Source organism: Anser cygnoides, chromosome 2 (assembly GCF_040182565.1).
Source record: "Anser cygnoides isolate HZ-2024a breed goose chromosome 2, Taihu_goose_T2T_genome, whole genome shotgun sequence".
Taxonomy (NCBI): domain Eukaryota; kingdom Metazoa; phylum Chordata; class Aves; order Anseriformes; family Anatidae; genus Anser; species Anser cygnoides.
In genome coordinates this window covers 68292161-68311797 of record NC_089874.1, presented here as the reverse complement: position 1 = coordinate 68311797, position 19637 = coordinate 68292161, and the positions used below count along the sequence as shown (strand labels likewise).

Sequence of the window (19637 nt, the reverse complement as noted above, 5' to 3'; positions counted from 1 at the left end):
AAAGAAAAAATATTTTTTCCATTTGTGCAACATCATCATCCTGTAGATACTCTTACAGAATCCTGTGCAGATTTTAAGACTTGAATATTTCCATTTCCAACTTGAACCATAATATTATACCCACTGGAAAATAATTTTCTTCCTCATGAGTATAGGAACCTTGGTTTTATAAACAAGACATTGCAAATTATAAAAACTAACATCTGTAACTATATTAACACAGTGGACTGAATTCATTAGTTAAAATGAAGTATTGAGAATTACCTAACACAACCAAAAAGACTGATAAGGTAATTTGGCTGTGAGGTAATTTAACTTTCATTTTCTAAATGAGGACACATAAATGAAGTTATTGACGTTAAAGTCAAGGCAAGAAGTCCCAAATTTACACTTGTGAGTCATTTCTTAATAGCATGTCTTTTCATAGTACGCTTGTCTTCAATCAGTTATCAAGGGAAATTTTAGCTTTCTTTCCCAGTTTTTGTGGTATTGATTAGCTAGGACATACTTTTAAGCCAAAAGATCTTTCGAAGGTCAGGGTTGATGACTGCAGTTAATGGTCGAGAATTGATGGCTTTTTTCGTCCCACACTGTGACTTGACCAGTGTCCCAGATCTTTCTTGCCTGTACAGAAGATGGGCTTTTGGTGGGCTTTTCAGGGCATTCTCAAGGCTGTACTATGAACTCCCACATGGGTTGGGAGAAGGGGAAAGGCAGGGTTAGGTTTTGGTTCTGTTTTTTTGTCAAGTCTGGATTCAGTCCAGTTACTCTGAAAAGATGAATCAACCAAAGGCAAAGCAGAGCTTCTCCCCAGTCCCTCTCAATTCCTCACGCGAAGATGAGGGCTATTAACTGAGAAACAGGCACACAACTGAGAGCGTTACAGAACAGTTTGAGACTGGAGCTAAAAATGACTGCAGTACAGGTCACCAAGGACATGGTCAATACTGACAGGGCTGTTAGTGATGGAAAGCTTCCCTTGCTCGGTTTCTGGATCTAACTGTTGATATCAACTGTTCTCTATCGAACAGTAAAGTAAATAATTTACATGCAAAGGAAGTGGTGTGGAGATGTCATAGGCTGCTGAGTTCCATACATGTACTTAATATTCACCTACTCTTAGCAGTTTGGACACTTATGTTGCTTCAGGTTTATCAATCTGCTTTACTTCCATTGCTCATCATCCTTTGCACAAGAATGCAAATATAGTTCTAAAAAACACTTTCCAGTGTAGCATCCCTAATTTAAAAAAAAAAAAAAAGGAAATTCTGGCAGCGTCAGTAGGGAAAAGAGAGACAGCAGCAGAGAGGGGAAGTGGCTAAAGGTCAGTGATAGGTAGTTTAGACCACTGAAACACTCTCTTCAGCAAAACGGGAATCCTTTCCATCTGTCCAACAACACATAGAAACGGCAGTATAGATGTTTCATAAGATGCTGTTTGTTGTATTCAATGTATACAGGCACACGTGTATGTACATGTTTGCACACACACACACTTTTTTAGTATTTCATTGGTTTTAAAACTGTTCCACCAAGAACTCAGGAACCTGAACTTCTCATTTTGATTATGTCTAATGTATTTGTAAGCCTGGTTAGGAATTATCATAATATATATATATATGTTTTCTTCATTCCATTAAACTCTTAATCTCAAATTCAGTAGAAAATAAATTATCATAATCAGTATATACATTCAATTTTGGATGAACTGCATCAATTTAATTTGAGAGGAGTGGTGTCAACAGAGCAGCATGGTAGCACAGATGAAATCATAATGTATCCCAGTGTTTTGAGAAGAATGGCTGTGCTTAGTTTTTCTGTGATAGCTATTTGTAATAGAGATTGCTTTCTGTGTCTCACATCCATATTAGTTCTTTGCTTGACAAGATGGATGGGAGAGACTTCATCATGGCATGTCATCTGTCTCTTTGAATCCCTTATAGGTGTTAACAATGACCTTTCTTGCAAAGGCAAAATCAAATTAGACAGCCAAAGGTCTTTATAGCAATTTGAAATGTCCACCTACCAGCATGATATTGTGTGCGCGTGTCTGTGAATTTTAGGTTATTTTCACAGAACCTTGTAACTTCTGAGTTTGACGTGGGTGTTTGGGGAGAGGATTGTGAAAGACTAAAACTCCAGGATAACACTTTTTCTTTTTCTTTTTTTTTTTTTTCTTCTGTATTTCCCTTTATATATCTTAAGTAATTATCTCTAGATTACCCCACTAGGTTTGCAAACTGGCCATTTTGGAATATAAGCAGTTTGAACAGCATTTGACATTTTCTGAAGAGATAGAAACATATGAGACAAAAACATTAACTGAGGAGCTGTTTTGTTTGTTTGTTTGTTTGTTTGTTTTCATTTTGAAAACCCCTGAACTCTTTACATATTAATTTTATGTCTCCTTCAGGCAGTCCTTAATCTCATCTCACTTCTATAAGTATGCAGCCCAAAGTAAAACTGATTTCCAAATATCCTTTAGCAGAAAACTTACACACAGTTTGAATTTAAATAATTCCAAGATATTGCTTGTACTCTTCAGTTTTGTGAGATCTACTCTTCAGATGTACTCCGAGGAAAATCACTTCTTCTGGCCATTTAATTTCTTTATGGTGTTTAGTGCTGTACCTTTGTTATGCTATAAAAGTAGATGTTTCACAAGCGTAAAGAAAAGCTTTAACTCTTTGACTCAGATACCTCAGATACCTGCAGGCTAGCATCAAGGTATTTTCACGGAGACAAGCACTTTATGAGCATTTATCTAGCTGCCATGCACAACATTTAATGTGAAGCAAATCTTAATCTTCAGTTTTAAAAACCAAGCAGCATCTGCCACTAAGAACTTATCAAAAATCTAGAAAAGCTAAAAATCACATTTCTTACTTGCTGAACTTTTCTTTCCCTGTCCATTACATACTGAGAAGGAAGGGTATTTTACTCAAAATCTTGATTTCATAAAACTTCCTATCACAGAACACTTTACCAGGAAAACAATAACTGTGTTCTGCAGTAATTGGTCTCTGAAACTAGATAGGAAGGGGGACGGGGATGAAATAAGGCTCATTAGAGGTGTGCCAGGGGGAACAATGGCAAGGCCTGGGGAGAAGGCAATGGCCCAGCTGAAGTGCATCTACACTAATGCATGCACCATGGGCAACAAACAGGAGGAGCTGGAAGCCATTGTGCAGCAGGCTAGCTATGACTTGGTTGCCATCACTGAAACATGGTGGGAGCACTCCCATGACTGGAGTGCTGTAATGACTGGCTATAGGCTCTTCAGAAGGGACAGGCAGCACAGAAGGGGTGGTGGTGTGGCTCTCTATATTAGAGAGTGTTTTGATGTCGTAGAACTTGAGACTGAGACTGGGAATGATAAGGTTGGGTCCCTGTGGGTTAGGATCAGCGGGAAGGCCAACAAGGCAAGCATCCTGGTGGGGGTCTGTTATAGACCGCCAAACCAGGATGAGGAGACGGATGAGAAATTCTACAGGCAGCTGGCGAAAGTTGCGAAATTGTCAGCTCTTGTCCTCGTGGGGGACTTCAGCTTCCCTGACATATCCTGGAAATGCAATACTGCTCAGAGGAAGCAGTCTAGGAGGTTTCTGGAGAGCGTGGAAGATAGTTTCCTGATGCAGCTGGTTAGCGAGCCTACCAGGGGAGGTGCCCTGCTGGACCTTCTGATCACAAACAGAGAAGGACTGGTGGGAGATGTGGTGGTCGGAATCTGTCTTGGGCAGAGTGACCACAGAATGGTAGAATTCTCTATTCTTGGCGAAGTCAGGAGTGGGACCAGTAAAACCACTGTCTTGGACTTCTGGAGGGCTGACTTTGGGCTGTTCAGGACACTGGTTGGCAGAGTCCCTTGGGGGGAGGTTCTGAAGGGCAGAGGAGTCCAGGAAGGCTGGGCACTCCTCAAGAAGGAAATCTTAATGGCTCAGGAGTGGTCAGTCCCCACGTGCCCAAAGACGAGCTGACGTGGAACTAGACCAGCCTGGCTGAGCAGAGAGTTGTGGCTCGAGCTTAGGAGCAAAAGGAGGGTTTATAATGATTGGAAAAGAGGGCGGGCTACTCAGGAGGACTATAAGGATGTTGCGAGGCTGTGCAGGGACAAAATTAGGAAAGCCAAAGCTCATCTGGAGCTCAATCTGGTTACTGCCGTTAAAGATAACAGAAAATGTTTTTACAAATACATCAACACAAAAAGGAGGACTGAGGAGAATCTCCATCCTTTACTGGATGCGGGGGGAAACTTAGTTACAAAAGATGAGGAAAAGGCTGAGGTGCTGAGGTGCTCAATGCTTTCTTTGCCCCAGTCTTTAGCGGCAAGACCAGTTGTTCTCTGGATACCTGGTACCCTGAGCTGGTGGAAGGGGATGGGGAGCAGGATGTGGCCCTCACTATCCATGAGGAAATGGTTGGTGACCTGCTACAGCACTTGATGTACGCAAGTCGATGGGGCCGGATGGGATCCACCCGAGGGTACTGAGAGAACTGGCGGAAGAGCTGGCCAAGCCGCTTTCCATTATTTATCGGCAGTCCTGGCTATCAGGGGAGGTCCCAGTCGACTGGGGGCTAGCAAACGTGACGCCCATCTACAAGAAGGGCTGGAGGGTAGACCCGGGGAACTATAGGCCTGTTAGCTTGACCTCAGTGCCAGAGAAGCTCATGGAGCAGATTATCTTGAGTGTCATCACGCGGCACTTGCAGGGCAACCAGGCGATCAGGCCCAGTCAGCATGGGTTTATGAAAGGCAGGTCCTGCTTGACGAACCTGATCTCCTTCTATGACCAAGTGACGCACTTGGTGGATGAGGGGAAGGCTGTGGATGTGATCTACCTTGACTTCAGTAAGGCTTTTGACACTGTTTCCCACATTCTCCTCAAGAAACTGGCTGCTCGTGGCTTGGACTGGCGTACGCTTTGTTGGGTTAAAAACTGACTGGATGGCCGGGCCCAAAGAGTTGTGGTGAATGGAGCCAAATCCAGTTGGAGTGGAGTCCCCCAGGGCTCCGTGCTGGGGCCAGTCCTCTTCAATATCTTTATCGATGACCTGGATGAGGGGATCGAGTGCACCCTCAGTAAGTTTGCAGATGACACCAAGTTAGGTGCGTGTGTCGATCTGCTCGAGGGAAGGAAGGCTCTGCAGGAGGATCTGGATAGGCTGGACCGATGGGCTGAGGTCAACTGCATGAAGTTCAACAAAGCTAAGTGCTGGGTCCTGCATCTGGGACGTAACAACCCCAAGCAGCGCTACAGGCTGGGAGATGAGTGGTTGGAAAGCTGCCTGGCAGAGAAGGACCTGGGAGTACTGGTTGATAGGCAGCTGAATATGAGCCAGCAGTGTGCTCAGGTGGGCAAGAAGGCCAACAGCATCCTGGCTTGTATAAGAAGCAGTGTGGCCAGCAGGGCTAGGGAGGTGATTGTCCCCCTGTACTCGGCTCTGGTGAGGCCGCACCTCGAGTACTGTGTTCAGTTTTGGGCCCCTTGCTACAAGAAGGACATGGAGGTGCTCGAGCGAGTCCAGAGAAGGGCAACGAAGCTGGTGAGAGGTCTGGAGAACAAGTCTTATGAGGAGCGGCTGAGGGAGCTGGGGTTGTTTAGCCTGGAGAAGAGGAGGCTCAGGGGAGACCTCATCGCTCTCTATAGGTACCTTAAAGGAGGCTGTAGCGAGGTGGGGGTTGGTCTATTCTCCCACGTGCCTGGTGACAGGACGAGGGGGAATGGGCTAAAGTTGTGCCAGGGGAGGTTTAGGTTGGATATTAGGAAGAACTTCTTTACTGAAAGGGTTGTTAGGCATTGGAATGGGCTGCCCAGGGAGGTGGTTGAGTCACCATCCCTGGAGGTCTTTAAAAGACGTTTAGATGTAGCCCTTAGAGATATGGTTTAGTGGAGGACTTGTTAGTGTTAGGTCAGAGGTTGGACTGGGTGATCTTGGAGGTCTCTTCCAACCTAGACGAATCTGTGATTCTGTGATTCTGTGATTCCCCCGTACTCGGCTCTGGTGAGGCCGCACCTCGAGTACTGTGTTCAGTTTTGGGCCCCTTGCTACAAGAAGGACATGGAGGTGCTCGAGCGAGTCCAGAGAAGGGCAACGAAGCTGGTGAGAGGTCTGGAGAACAAGTCTTATGAGGAGCGGCTGAGGGAGCTGGGGTTGTTTAGCCTGGAGAAGAGGAGGCTCAGGGGAGACCTCATCGCTCTCTATAGGTACCTTAAAGGAGGCTGTAGCGAGGTGGGGGTTGGTCTATTCTCCCACGTGCCTGGTGACAGGACGAGGGGCAATGGGCTAAAGTTGCACCAGAGGAGGTTTAGGTTGGATATTAGGAAGAACTTCTTTACTGAAAGGGTTGTTAGGCATTGGAATGGGCTGCCCAGGGAGGTGGTTGAGTCGCCATCCCTGGAGGTCTTTAAAAGACGTTTAGATGTAGCCCTTAGAGATACGGTTTAGTGGAGGACTTGTTAGTGTTAGGTCAGAGGTTGGACTGGGTGATCTTGGAGGTCTCTTCCAACCTAGATGAATCTGTGATTCTGTAATAAATGCCAGTATGGATTCTTATATTCTGCTATAAGAAAACCTTTTTCTAATTTAATTTAATCTTCCTTGGAAAGCCATCATTAGCTACATCGAATAATAATAATAATAAAAAAGTTAAGAAGTAATGAAAGCTGAACTGGGGCTGCAGTTCTTGAAATGGAGAACATACATCAACAAAGATGATGAAGGAAATGTACATGATGAAAATGTAGTGTCTGGCCTTTATCCTTTTTTGTTCACTACGGATAGGATAGAATAAGAATTAGGTACTTGTAAAAACAAAGAATAAAACAAAGTAACATTGATTTCCTCCTCCATTCTATAAAATTATTGATCTGTTTTTAACCTAATTGGCACTTGTGAAAATAAATGGAAAAAACAGTAGGCTATTTATGGGGTTCAAGTATTTGTTCTCCTTAAGAGAGCCCTAGGCTTCCTTGTTCAGGTCTGTGTTAGCTGTCCTAACAAGCTAAAGATCTGTATGCAGTAGCATACTGTATTTACTTTGTTCTCATTCTCTTTAATCTCATGTATCTAAGTACGTCTTGTAATCCAGAGAAATAACAGTGCTAAAGATGCCTTAATGTACTGATATACAACAATTGAGCACACACTGCTAAAGAAGTAGTTTTTCAGTGAAAGTCTTACCTAACAAAAACGAACAACAAACTAAAGGAAAGACATAATACAAGAGGTTTTCCAGTTAAATCCAGTAGAGTCTGTATGAAGGAAACGAATGTTATTTCTCCTATATCCTGCTAGGGAAGCCAGCTGGCATATTGATTAATATAATATTTAAGTGATGTGCATTTGTTGTTAAAGACATATTTCACCAGTTACACTTCTCCATACTGTATGATTTACTGTGTAGAATCCAAACAGTTTCCTCATTTTTGATTCTGCAGATATTTTGTTTTGGGGAAAATATACAGATGGGTGGGTCCCTCAGTCACATGCATAAGTATTTGCAGGTTTGAGGAATTAATTAAATTTTGGTCTGAACTTCCCACACTTTCTTTTAGGCAAAGCAACATTGAAAGTGTTGCACGTAAATTCAATGAGAGTGTTTGTATTGGCTTCAACAGGCTCTGCCTTGATCTCAAAGCTGTATAGTTTAGATGTTGAATTTGATGCTTGAGGGAACATCAGGTAAAATTTTATTGCCATCAAAGGGGTTGCCCTGAAAGCTAAAGCTCTGTAAAAATCATCAGAATTGGGATAGGTAATAACAAATTGCAAATTGATTAAAAATTGCACATGGATTAAAAAACAGAAGTCTTACAGTTGTGGTTTTTTTTTTTTAAACATGGATAAAACTGCATGCTTTTCCTTGGTATTTGATATAAGTTATTTCATAAATATTTTTAAAAACTGGTTAATTGATTTTTTTTAAAAATGGGATACAAATGTGTACATGCCTGTATCTCAACCTTTCGTTTTTGAGGCCATCATATAATTCCTAGCGATCATCTATGTAAACTGCTGTCCTCATGGGGCTTCTGAAGATCTGAAGATTTCTCTCCCTTGTACACAGCTGCAATGTGATAGCTCCTGTATGGAGACAGGTGATTCCACATCTGTTTGGCAGGACCCCAAAAAGATGATTGTGGTTAAAAAAACTGTTTAAAAGCTATTGCAAAAATAGCTGTATCTAGCTCATTTGGGTTTTAAAGCGGGATATATGTAGGTTCCTTTGACATAAGTTTTGGACCAGCCCTCTAGTAGAACTAGTGTTGTGGAATAATTGTGTGTGTATCTTATTTTGTATGCTGTATCACTGTGCATGTGTTGAAAAGGGAGGGAGAAAAAGTAGATTCCTCAGCAACTAGCCAACCATATTATGTTAGCATTTTTAAAGCTACAGCTTTAAGCTAAGCCATGTTGCATAATACCTCTCTGTGCTAATTTAATGCTGTTTTCTCTGTCTGCTCTTGTAACAAAACAGAAGTACTCTGCTGTCTCTCTCTGCAACATATCTACAGAGGTCCTGAAAATCATCAATGCCACCGAAGAACTGATTGCAGAATCCACCAGTCCCTGTGATTTCCCAGATGATGCTCAGGACAAGGGAAGAGGGACGTTCCCACTGGGGACAGACCCCATCAGACTTGATGAGCAGCTCACTACACTGGAAGAAAACGTAAGAACGTGAATCAGTGTATGAGTGAGTGTATGTGTGTGTGTGTGAGACAACTGAAAAGAGAGAGTGCTCAGGTAGGTACCGTCAGTGTGTGTTGAGAATGAATCCCATGTTATTAATTCAATACACAGAGAGAACAAAAGATCTTATTTCAAAGAGGTGCTCAGCTGCTTGATGTTTTGTTGTGGTTTTGTTTTTTGTTTTAATGTGTACTTTAAAATATGTGAAGGAGGGGAAGAGTTGCATGTGCTGAGTTTTAGAACTAATTTCAGAACCCCTACATTAAAAATTAATTTAAGCCCTCCGAATCCCTGTGGCTGTGCTGCTGTGCCATGCCTTGATGAAACCACACATCTCCAAGTCCCAGCACAGCCTGATTATTTTAAGGGCTGGTAGGGAAAGCATTTTCCAAGTCACATGGAGAAGAAATGGAGGACCTCTTCCTCCACCCATGCTTTCCCTGCATACTGAGATGAGTACCCAGGGAGCCAGAGCTGCCCACTGTGCTATTAAAAACAGCTGGCTAGAGAAGCTGAATTAAACATTTCTGTTCAGCCACATCTGAATCTTCTGTCCTTTTTCATGAGTACCTGTCATCTGCAGGGAAAAGCGTAATGCTGAATCAGAGAGGGAAGCCACTACTCAATGGAAATTTTCATGCATCCACTTAATGGAGTTAGTACACTTGCAACTTCCGATTTTCTCCTCTTCCCACATTTAACTGATTACATTTCAGTGATTTTTCTCTTCGTTAGGAGCTTTTAAAGATCGTACAAGAATCCAGGCTGTCCTATTATAACACCCTGATCAATTCAAGAAAATAGATCCTGTTTGTCTTTAGTCCCTAGAAAATTTTCAAAGACAGAATCTCCTCTTGGGGGATAAAATCAGTTTCCTTCACAGAAACCCACTCCCACAACAGCCTGGATTCCTCAGAAAGAATGCAATTTGCAGAGAGGTTCTCCCACAATTTTTTGTCTGTGGAGAACTGTGTTGCAGATTATCTGATGTGCATTTTTTTCCGCACTTAAGCTCCAGCAATCCTTCATGTCTTTGTAACTATTTGACGTCTGTGGTGCTGTGACCCCTAGTTGTTCATCTGAGCCAAGCATTCCTCACTGGTCACTGAGGCAGAGCATTTCTTGCTGTGGTGTTTCCCTGCTTGCAGCGTATTGCTGATTTATCTTCTCTCAATGGCCTGCATAGTTCATAAGGCATCCAGTTGGGTCAGCCTTGCTGTGTCCCCACACTATATCTTTCTCTGCCCCACACAGGATTTGAAGTACATGACAAAACTGCGTGGTTTCATGATTTCATCACCACAGTCAATATGTAAATTTAAAAAGTCTTTAGAAATCCAGGAATCCATATTTTTTCCCAATGCAGGTGGGGGCATACCTGCATGCAGCATATCTTCTTTGCAGCAAATTGTGAAAGAGGATCTGGGTGCACATGTAGACAGACACCTTACTGCGTTCATTCTTGTTCTCAGTGTTTTGTTGATTGTACATGCATCAGTGGGGAGAATGTAGGGGCCACCTGTCCCAGCGCTAGGTCTGGTGGGTGTTAGTAGAAGCTATGCATATCTAAATGTTGGTAAAAATAAGTCTCCTGAATCTGAATGTTAATGTATGCAAAAGGGTGTAATTTCACGGAGACCTGCAAGTACACCATTGCTGCTTGAAGTGCAATGATTGTTCAGGTAAAAAGAATCTTAAGAAAAATCTTCTATTTAAGTCTAGATGGAAAATGTTCAATAAAACCAAAATTTAACAAATATGGGGGTTCTTATGTTACAAAAATATTGTTCACCTCTTGCCATGTTTTTCTATTGTCCTGTTTTATTTATTTATTTATTTTTGCTTGTGAAATATCCAAATTATTGTGAAGAGAATTTTGGCATAGCATTTAAACGCGTCTTTCCTTCAACTTCCTAAAGAGGTTTCTGATCATAGTGCTCTTCTTTCTTCTTTCTCTGATATTTAGATGTGATAGAGAAATCAAAAAAGAACATGTTAATCTGAAGTGGCTGTGGTACATTGCACCAGAAATATGTACCACTGATGTAAATGGAAAGAATACTTTAAACCCACAAAGCAGGAACATTTCTATTTAAATCAGAATGTTGACTTTATGGTCTACCTGTGTCTCCAAGTACTTCAGCAAAGATGTTAAAACATATCACTTATTTGTCCTAGGTACACTTTTCAAGAATTTCATGCTTGCAGTTAGGTTGTCATCTAACAAGATGCAGTTCATACAAAACATAGTGAATTTGCTTCTTAGCAAAGTCATGTCCAGGAACAAAATGTATATATGTTGTATATGTATATACCTTGAAACCAGTAATACAAAGAAGAAAAACAAACAAACACACAAAAACAAACAAACAAAAAACCTATTGCAAGCAATTAAAAATCAATAACACAATAAAAATAATAGTCATTCTCCACCACTTTTGATCCATGAAGTTACAGCATGGCCACAAATTATTTGAACACTTGTTACCAGTGGATTGCAGGGTCTAGGAATTATGGGCAGATATGATGACTTGAGTGGAAAACATATGCAGTGAAGGTATGTGCTCAAGGATCTTGTTCAGATCCTGTTTTCTTGCCCCTTGAACCATAAAGTCTGCCACAGAGTATGTTTAATTCGTGGTAGTTCTGTAGCACTGCAGCCTTTATTGGTATTGGAAGTGATGCTGCCAGTGGGGAAAATTAGAATATAGATTTAATTCTACTGTCCTGTTCCCAGCTTCATGGAAACAATCTCTTGACAATCTCGTAAACGGGCAGAAGTTGCAGTATTGTCACATAAGTAGCACAATTTTAAACACAGTTATCAAAAGATAATATTTGAAATTGGGCCGTTCACAACAAGAAGGACATTGAGGTGCTCAAGAGAGTCCAGAGAAGGGCAACGAAGCTGGTGGTGGGTCTGGAGAACAAGTCTTATGAGGAGCAGCTGAGGGAGCTGGGGTGTTCAGCCTGGAGAAGAGGAGGCTCAGGGGCGACCTTATCGCTCTCTGCAGGTAGCTTAGAGGAGGCTGTAGCGAGGTAGGGGTTGGCCTATTCTCCCATGTGCCTGGTGATAGGATGAGGGGGAATGGGCTAAAGTTGCACCAGGGGAGTTTTAGGTTGGATATTAGAAAAAACTTCTTTACTGAAAGGGTTGTTAGGCATTGGAATGGGCTGCCCAGGGAAGTGGTTGAGTCACCATCCCTGGAGGTCTTTGAAAGATGTTTAGATGTAGAGCTTAGTGATATGGTTTAGTGGAGGACTTGTTAGTGTTAGGTCAGAGGTTGGACTGGGTGATCTTGGAGGTCTCTTCCAACCTAGACGATTCTGTGATTCTGTGTGAAAATTAGCATTTTCTATAAACAAGGACCTTCATCCAGCGGAGTCTTAGATTTCTTTCTGAAATATAAGAAACACATAAAACACAATTTATAATGAATTATTGCTCTGAGTAGCTGAATGTGAAATGAAACCTTCACCCACAGTGATCAGAAGTATTGCAGATGGGTCAAGATATTGTTTATTTTCAGAGAAGATCTCTAAATTATAGAGTCTGTTATTCTTATGTGGCCCAGATAAGTCTATTGACCCTCCACAGATTCACTCCAAAGGGCTAGAAGATGGAAAGGATTTTGGCTGCTGTATAATTGGGTGAGTGCAGGATGCAGTGGAAAAAAACCCTTGTGCATACAATAAGCACAGGTATAGGGTAAGAAGTTTATATCAATATGCTGATGAACAGATTCTCGCAGATTTTTTGATTGACTGAAGGCCTTGAGTGTGTCTTACACACAGTGTGACAGTCTTTAATTGCAGTCTTTATGTTATTAAATTGAATATAAAAAAAATAACTTTTCAGCATTCTTTTTTTTTTTTTCTGGTGTATATGGAATAATTCTGTTTTGTAGTACTATTGTAACACCTATGAAATTTGGACTTCAGCTACCTCATACCCTTCTTTTTCTTTATGGATGCGTGTTTCCAGATTATTCCTCCCTGATACACCTCTGCCAGCATCTGCTTGCAGTGAGTTGGCGGGGGTGGGGGGTGGGGCTCAGAGGTGTCATGGACGATGCAGTCTGCTCAAACCTCCATGCTCACGAAACAGAAATCGCCGACAGCTCTCCCTCCTGGGCCCTGCAGGTGTACCTGACAGCTGTCACGGTGTATGGGCTGGAGGGGCAGCTGACCGGCCTGGAGGACGCGGCACGCAAGATCAACAGCATTACGGCAGAGTCGGAGCTGGCCGAGCTGGAGGATCAGGTGGCCACAGCAGCCGCCCAGGTTCATCACGCGGAGCTTCAGGTGAGGACGGCAGCTCCTCCCCACCTGCAGTTTCACACTGACTTCCCTCGTGCTTACCTTTTGTCTGTGCACACTTAGTTGTAATATTCTTTTGTATCACAGCGAACTCGTGATCCAAGGATACACAGCTGCGTCACAGGAGCTGAGTAAAGCATAACTGAGATGTGTCACTCAGCGCAGCCAGATGTACTGCAATTATTTCTTCCCCCAGCTAGTTTTTGGACAACAGCATGTTACTGTAGTACTAATACTGTACCTGCTCCTTGTTCCCAGGCAGCTCGCATGGTGTGCTCTGTCGTGTGCGTGCCTGTTGTCTGACTGCAGATATGGTCTTAGGTAGTTCTTCTACTCAGCAGACTGTAGAGCACTTTGCAAAAGAAGCCAGTGTCAGTACCAATCTACCAAAAAAGACCAAAGGCAGAACCCAGAATTTGCAAGTCTGCCTTGGGATTTAGCTGCTGAGCAGTGCACATCCCAGCCAAAAGGCAATTGCTCGTGTGTGCTGCAGTCTAGTTTCTCCCTAGTGGGCTCCAGAAAGTCTGGGGCTCTGAAGAGAACTTCATGACCTGGTGCAGAAAGCTGAATGAGGTAAGGCTGTCAGACTGCAAGGGAATAATGACCTGAATAATGGCTAGCAGCAGTGGCTTACTGACCAGTCTGTACCACATGACGCACTCTGACATGCCTGTGCCAGACGTTAACAGGGATGTACCCATTTATTTTCTTCAGTGACAGCACATTCAAATTAGGATTGAGCAAAGATCTCAAAGTCCTTCCTGATGTCAGAAGTGCACTGATGAAATAGATGGCAACCTGGCAGTGTCATCTTGTTGGCCTTGGTCACTAATTTATGTTACATATATTAATGGACATGAGAAGCGAGGAGGGGAGAGGCCTGAGCTATGAGAGCAGGGTGACAAAGAAGGTAACATGCAACTGATCCATCTGCAGCGTGAACAGCTTCAGGTATCGTCGTTAATCAGGAGTCTGATTATATGTGCAGCTGAAGTCTGACTTCTCTGACACTTTTTCCCTTTTGGTGACACTTGTATCTGCTAGTCTCTGCCTCAGTCTAGTTTCTCCCCAGATGTTTGTTTCCTTGACCTTTTGTTTTTCCTAGCAACTTGTTTTTCTTTGAGTGTTTTTACACAGTGTGTACTTGCATTTCTGTTTGTTTGACATACATGTACATTCAAATTATAACAAATATTCAAGATCAAACATTTGGATTTTGAGACAGAGGGTGTACCTTGTGTGTGCATGAAATTAATTTTGAATTAGGAAATGTGTTCCACAAAGTAATTGTTTAAATGTAGCCTTTGAAAAACACATGCTTGAATGAACATGGAATTATGTAGCTAGCAGTAACTGGGAGATGGCAGACAGGGGTTTCTCTCCTTCTTTGTTTCCTCACAAGGAACAAAATGCCTCTTCATTGGAGTCACATAGTAGGTTGGAATGTTCTTTTACTTCATCTTTACCAACAAATTAATCCCTCTGACATTAGGACTAAAGAATACAGGAGAGCAAAGTGTCAGAATTGATGAAGAAATCAGCCATCTGTTCATATTTTGTGATTAAAGAAGATTTGACTGGGGGGAGGGATATGTTTTAGTAGTGGCATCCATAGTAATTTTAAAACTTCTTTTTCCCCCTCCCCATCTGTCTTTCTCTGTCTCTTATTTTCTTTGAAGATTTCAGATATTGAGAGCAGAATATCAGCTCTCACTGTTGCAGGCTTGAATGTGGCTCCATGTGTTCGCCTGACAAGGAAACGGGATCAAAAGCAAACAAACCAGGTGCCAGAACATTATGTAGTATTCAAAAATACATTGGGGAAATCTTGCCTCTTTTTCTGTAATGGAGTTGAGTAATGCATATGTGTTGTTAACAGATGCATACAATAGACACATCAAGACAGCAGAGGAGGAAACTTCCAGCTCCACCAATAAAAGGTGCACTTGTTACATATGATAAATTTATAGTCCCTCTTTATAAGTTTCAATGCAATGTACAGTTCAGAAGAATAGGGGAAAGATGAAGTTATAAAATGAACAGATGTGTCTACATTCCTCATTTTCCATCGCACTTGCAAAAACAAAACATACATTTGGCACGTAAAACATCACCACTTCCTATTTCAGTGGAAAATATGACAGTGGCAAATTAACAGAAACAGAACAGAAGGTTGGGAAAAGCAAATGAGGACTGCTAGATGCTTGTCCTATAAAAGTCAGGCCACTGCTGAGGTGTGGCCAGGTTTAGGCTGCAAGGGCCAAGCTGTCACAGTGCTAACTATGAATAGCCACTTGCCACTCTCCACAGCCCACAGCTGCTTTCTTAAAGACTATGCCTACTGAATTCAGTCCATGTTATCTGGCTCAGTAATGTTGCTGGTATGTTAGGGTATGGCTGTGAGTTGTTGTTTGTTTGTTTGTTTGTTTTAAATATGGTTCTCTTTTCTTTTCTTTCTTTTTTTTTTTTTCTTTTTAAACCTGCAGTGCATTATCTGTGACAATTCTGGGGCCTGCTTCACCTTGCTTTACTCTTGTGTAATTCTAATGATTGACACGACCTTAAACTTTAGTAAACTTTAAGGTGCACAGCCTGCTGTTTTTCATGTAACTTAAATTGAGCTTGTCTTATGTGTTTGAGGGGAAGTTTTTTCTCTCTAGAAGCTGTGACTCTTCAAGAGCATTATTACATTCTCTTCAATCTGTAAGGTGAAAAATTTCCTTTTTTGTATTTTTAGCAGGTGAAAAAATAGATTGTTCTCCAATTACCACTGTCAGAACGTTTAATAGAAACTTCATGCTTCAAGGATCTCTAACGCAAAGAACTGAAGAGAGGAAAAGCACTGCCAAGGACTTCATGGTAAAATCATAATATATGTTTTCAAAAATGCTATTAAAAGCAGTAAGTAGAAATATAGAGGTATCAGTGTATATGTTTCAGCATCTTCACAAAATTCCTCTTAATAGGTGGAGGAAAAAGAATAGAGAATGCTGAGGTAACTCTGAACAAATGTGTCCAGTGTCCTGGAAGCTGTCTGACTATAGCGGTATGTAGCAGCTGTGTGCTCCAGAATGTTAGCCTGTAGGAATATATCACAGCTGCCAGGTCTACAGGAATGTGCTACCCTTATTTAAAATTAAGAAATAAATTAGTGGACCTGCAGTTCAGACCCTTCCAGTACCAATTTCACAGCATAATTCTGCAGGTGAGGGTCACCTCGAATCTTAGTGATTTTTGAGAAAAGTTCAAAGCTAGCATAAGTGAAATTTAAGGAGTAGACAGGCTGCACATTGACCCAGCAGGATTTGAACAAGTAGGTTTCACTGTACGGCTGTCAATCATTTTCTTCTCTAGCAGCTGTAGATGCATAAGAAGAAAAGATGACTAAGTGGTCTACCACTAGATATGTGTAAAACAGGTAGGGAGGTGAGAAAGGGAAGGATCTGGCTCCCTTCAGCAACCTTGTTTTGTGTTTCACTCATGTTTCTTTCTTTCCTGTCCCTCTCTGTTCTAGGAACCTGCTATAGGATCTGCTGTGATGTACTAAACTTATACTTCTCTACTGCCAATAACACACTGCCTAAGGCTGTACACTAGAGTGCCTTTACTTAACAGCCATTGTGTATGTCCAGCTGAAAATGGACCCTCAAGAACCCACAATGCCTCAGTTACAGGGCTTCGTTTGGATACCTCACTGAGAAATCTGTCCAAGTCTTCAGCATTGTGGTCTGCTAAAGGAAACTCTGCCTTAAAGTTCTCACAAGACTCTAGAAAGGATGATGAGTTTCAAAAGCAAGGCTCCACATTTTAAGATGCACTTTTTCTCCCCATTGGTTGTACTAAAGTATGTTGTCTTTAAACTACAGTATGTTTTTGTACACTCAGTCAATCATAATTACAGGCCAATATTTCATTCAAAAAGAATGAACAAAGCAGACTTGTGATCCACATTTTCTGGCCTCTTAATGTTCATGTAGGCATCTGTCTTGTCGAGCAATAAGAACAACTCCGTGCAGTGTATGCTGCTTTTCAGCTACTTGGTGGGAGTGGAGAACCTGTGTACCTAGCTCTGCTCTCCAGGAGCCAGTGGAAGTTTTGACAAGGTTGGTAGGAGGAGATGCGATATACAAAGACTTCTCAGTTCCCTGAAAATACATTTGGCAGAGTTAATGTTCTAGCTCCAGAGCTAGGTATTTGCAGTTGGTGGCAGGGGGGAATGTGGATGTCATGCTGAGCCATGAATTGGTGGTAAGCAGCAGATGTGGACCAGATGTCTGTTGAGTTACAATCCCAGCATCTGGATGCATCTGAACACTGTTGTGAAACCAACACCTTTGTCTGTATCATTCTTCTTGGTATCATTGTCCCCTTGATGGCATCTAACCATGCTGTAGTTGAGAATAAATTCTGACCAAATCTTTAAGATTGGAAAAAGAAAGTAAAAGCATTGTGGATGAGATCTCTGCTGACTGGCTGATGGCTGCAAGGTGGCTGTAAACTATAAGAGATTCCCTTTGGCTGCTTCCTTTTCTGAGGAGGGGACAAATGTAGCCCAGAAGTCTTTTCCTTTACTAGTCTGTAGCCATCGTGGAGTAGCTGGGGCCTGTCACTGGTGCCATATGCACCCCATTACCATTGGACCACTCTGAATCAGATTGTGGACAGTGAAATTTCTTCTTTCATTTCCTGAAACCCTTAAAAGGGGAACCAAACCCTGGAAGGCCCTTGATCAAATGCCAAGGAGTGAAGATGCCATTTACAGAGTGTTCCTCTGGCCCTTTTGGGGGAGGGCCTTGCCAATTTGTGGTACCTTTTCCTCTGGGGAATACAAAGGAGGTAGTTAGAGGAGGTGATTGTGATATTCTACATCAAATTCAGTGCAAGTACCCAAATGCATTCTGCACTGATGTGAAATCATGCTATGAAGGAGAGCATGAGCTGGTAAGTTCCCTGTCAGCACTAAGGAGCCTTGGGCCAGAGAACACCTCTCTTCAGTGAGATGCCTCTATCTTTTGCTAGTACTAGCTAGGGGGCTCTGAGGTTGCACCTGGCTGACTTCATGGCTTCTTTTTTTTTTTTTTTTTAAATTGCTGTTAAAGCATACAGAAAGCTCAAGACAGAAAACACTGAAAAAAAATCAGACTGGTCTCAAACAGTTTGTTCCAATTTTTCAGTCCACTCAGAAGACAGTAACCTGATTTTCAGAGCTGGCAATGAGCTTTCTCAAGAGCAGCGGGTACCAGGAGAGGAGGAGAGCTGCTTCTTTCCCCAGGTTCCCAGCTAGCAGAGCACCCACACGTTACCTGCCAGCTGGCAGGAACATGGTCCCCTGGGACACTGGGCCATGACATGCTTGTGCTTGGGCAAGTATGAGCAAAACTTGGCAAATCTCCTGACTACATTGGGGTTTGGGGGTCAGGTGGGGTTGATAAAGGATGGCAGGATGGGATGGTTGGGAAAACAGTTCCAGTTACAAATCTGTCACCTATATTTGAAGCCAAGTTTGTCAGCGTGCTGATGTCCAGCTGTAGGTAAGGAACTGTCAGAATATATACAGCCATCTTCTCACCTAGAAGACACAAGTGTCGCTCTGTCTCTTTGATGAATTACCATCTGCCGAAGGTCTGACTCGATATGTTTATTCTGGGTGAAATTATGCCTTCTCTTACTCTCACACAATACTAGTTCTCTGGAACTGGTTTGCACAGATGTGAGGGTAGAATTTGGCCCGCTTTGTTTAATATATAAATATATATATAAAAGATAGATTTTATTTATATATGCAGTCCAGTAAAGGAGATTAAACAGAGTAGGATGCTTAGGAATTTTCTTTTATTCAGTCTCCTCCTCCTCCCTTGACTGTTCTCATGTATGTATACAATACATTCCCAGGTTCTGGTTTATGCAGGTATGCGTGTTATGAAATGTCATTAATGGTGGTTGGTCTACATATTCGTCTAATAATAATAACTAATGTTGTGTATGTAATATCAATGCAGAAATTACTAATTTTAATAGAATAACTCTTTGGCTTTTGTTCTGTTAGTGTGATTTAAATAAGCCAACAAATTTTGGAATAGGTTGTTTTCCTTAAGAGGCATGAAAAGCAACTATTATCATGTTACAATGTTAAAATATTCAGTCTTCTTTGACAGAAAAATGTGTACTGTGTAAGCATTGCAAAAAGAAAAAAGAAAAAAAATCCTACCTGCTATAAGGCATTTGAATTTTTACAAATGTTTATTGTGCCAAATATGTGCAAAGATATAATTTACTGTTTAAAAAAATCATAAAAACATATGTTATAGCACACAAAGAATTATTTTGTCATCAAGTAATTTCAATCTTTAGTGTTAATATTTATATTTAGATTAATTTTTATAAATGAAAATATTTTAACGGGTAAAATGAAGACTATATGATCTATTTGATTAAGTCTGAGTAAATATTAAGCTTGCCTTGTTGTTATCAGCATACTCACCAAGAATTATTGTCAAGAAAATTATAAAAGAGTAAAAGCAATTTATGAAAATAATGCCTTTTTCAAGGACTTAATTCATAAATTAAACACAGACGTTCTCCTCTGTGGTGTGGATTCATGTGCCCTTCCGGTCAGGAAACAT

The 19637-nt window shown here is 41.6% G+C and overlaps 1 protein-coding gene across 9 annotated transcripts in view; it reads left to right on the top strand.

Annotated features, from left to right (window-relative positions):
• The window catches only part of MYRIP (myosin VIIA and Rab interacting protein), a 221509-nt gene extending 202176 nt beyond the window's left edge, over nt 1-19333 (top strand). For 4 of the 9 annotated variants that reach the window (XM_048053393.2, XM_013190396.3, XM_048053395.2 and 1 more), the window contains exons 12-17: nt 8480-8674; nt 12838-12999; nt 14694-14798; nt 14894-14954; nt 15752-15873; nt 16529-19333. In XM_048053393.2, the coding sequence (XP_047909350.2) occupies nt 8480-8674; nt 12838-12999; nt 14694-14798; nt 14894-14954; nt 15752-15873; nt 16529-16561 (678 nt within the window). In that variant the 3' untranslated portion in view covers nt 16562-19333. The other 5 variants (XM_066992317.1, XM_066992319.1, XM_066992318.1 and 2 more) reach the window with 5 other exon arrangements.
• The last annotated feature ends 304 nt before the right edge of the window (nt 19334-19637 follow it).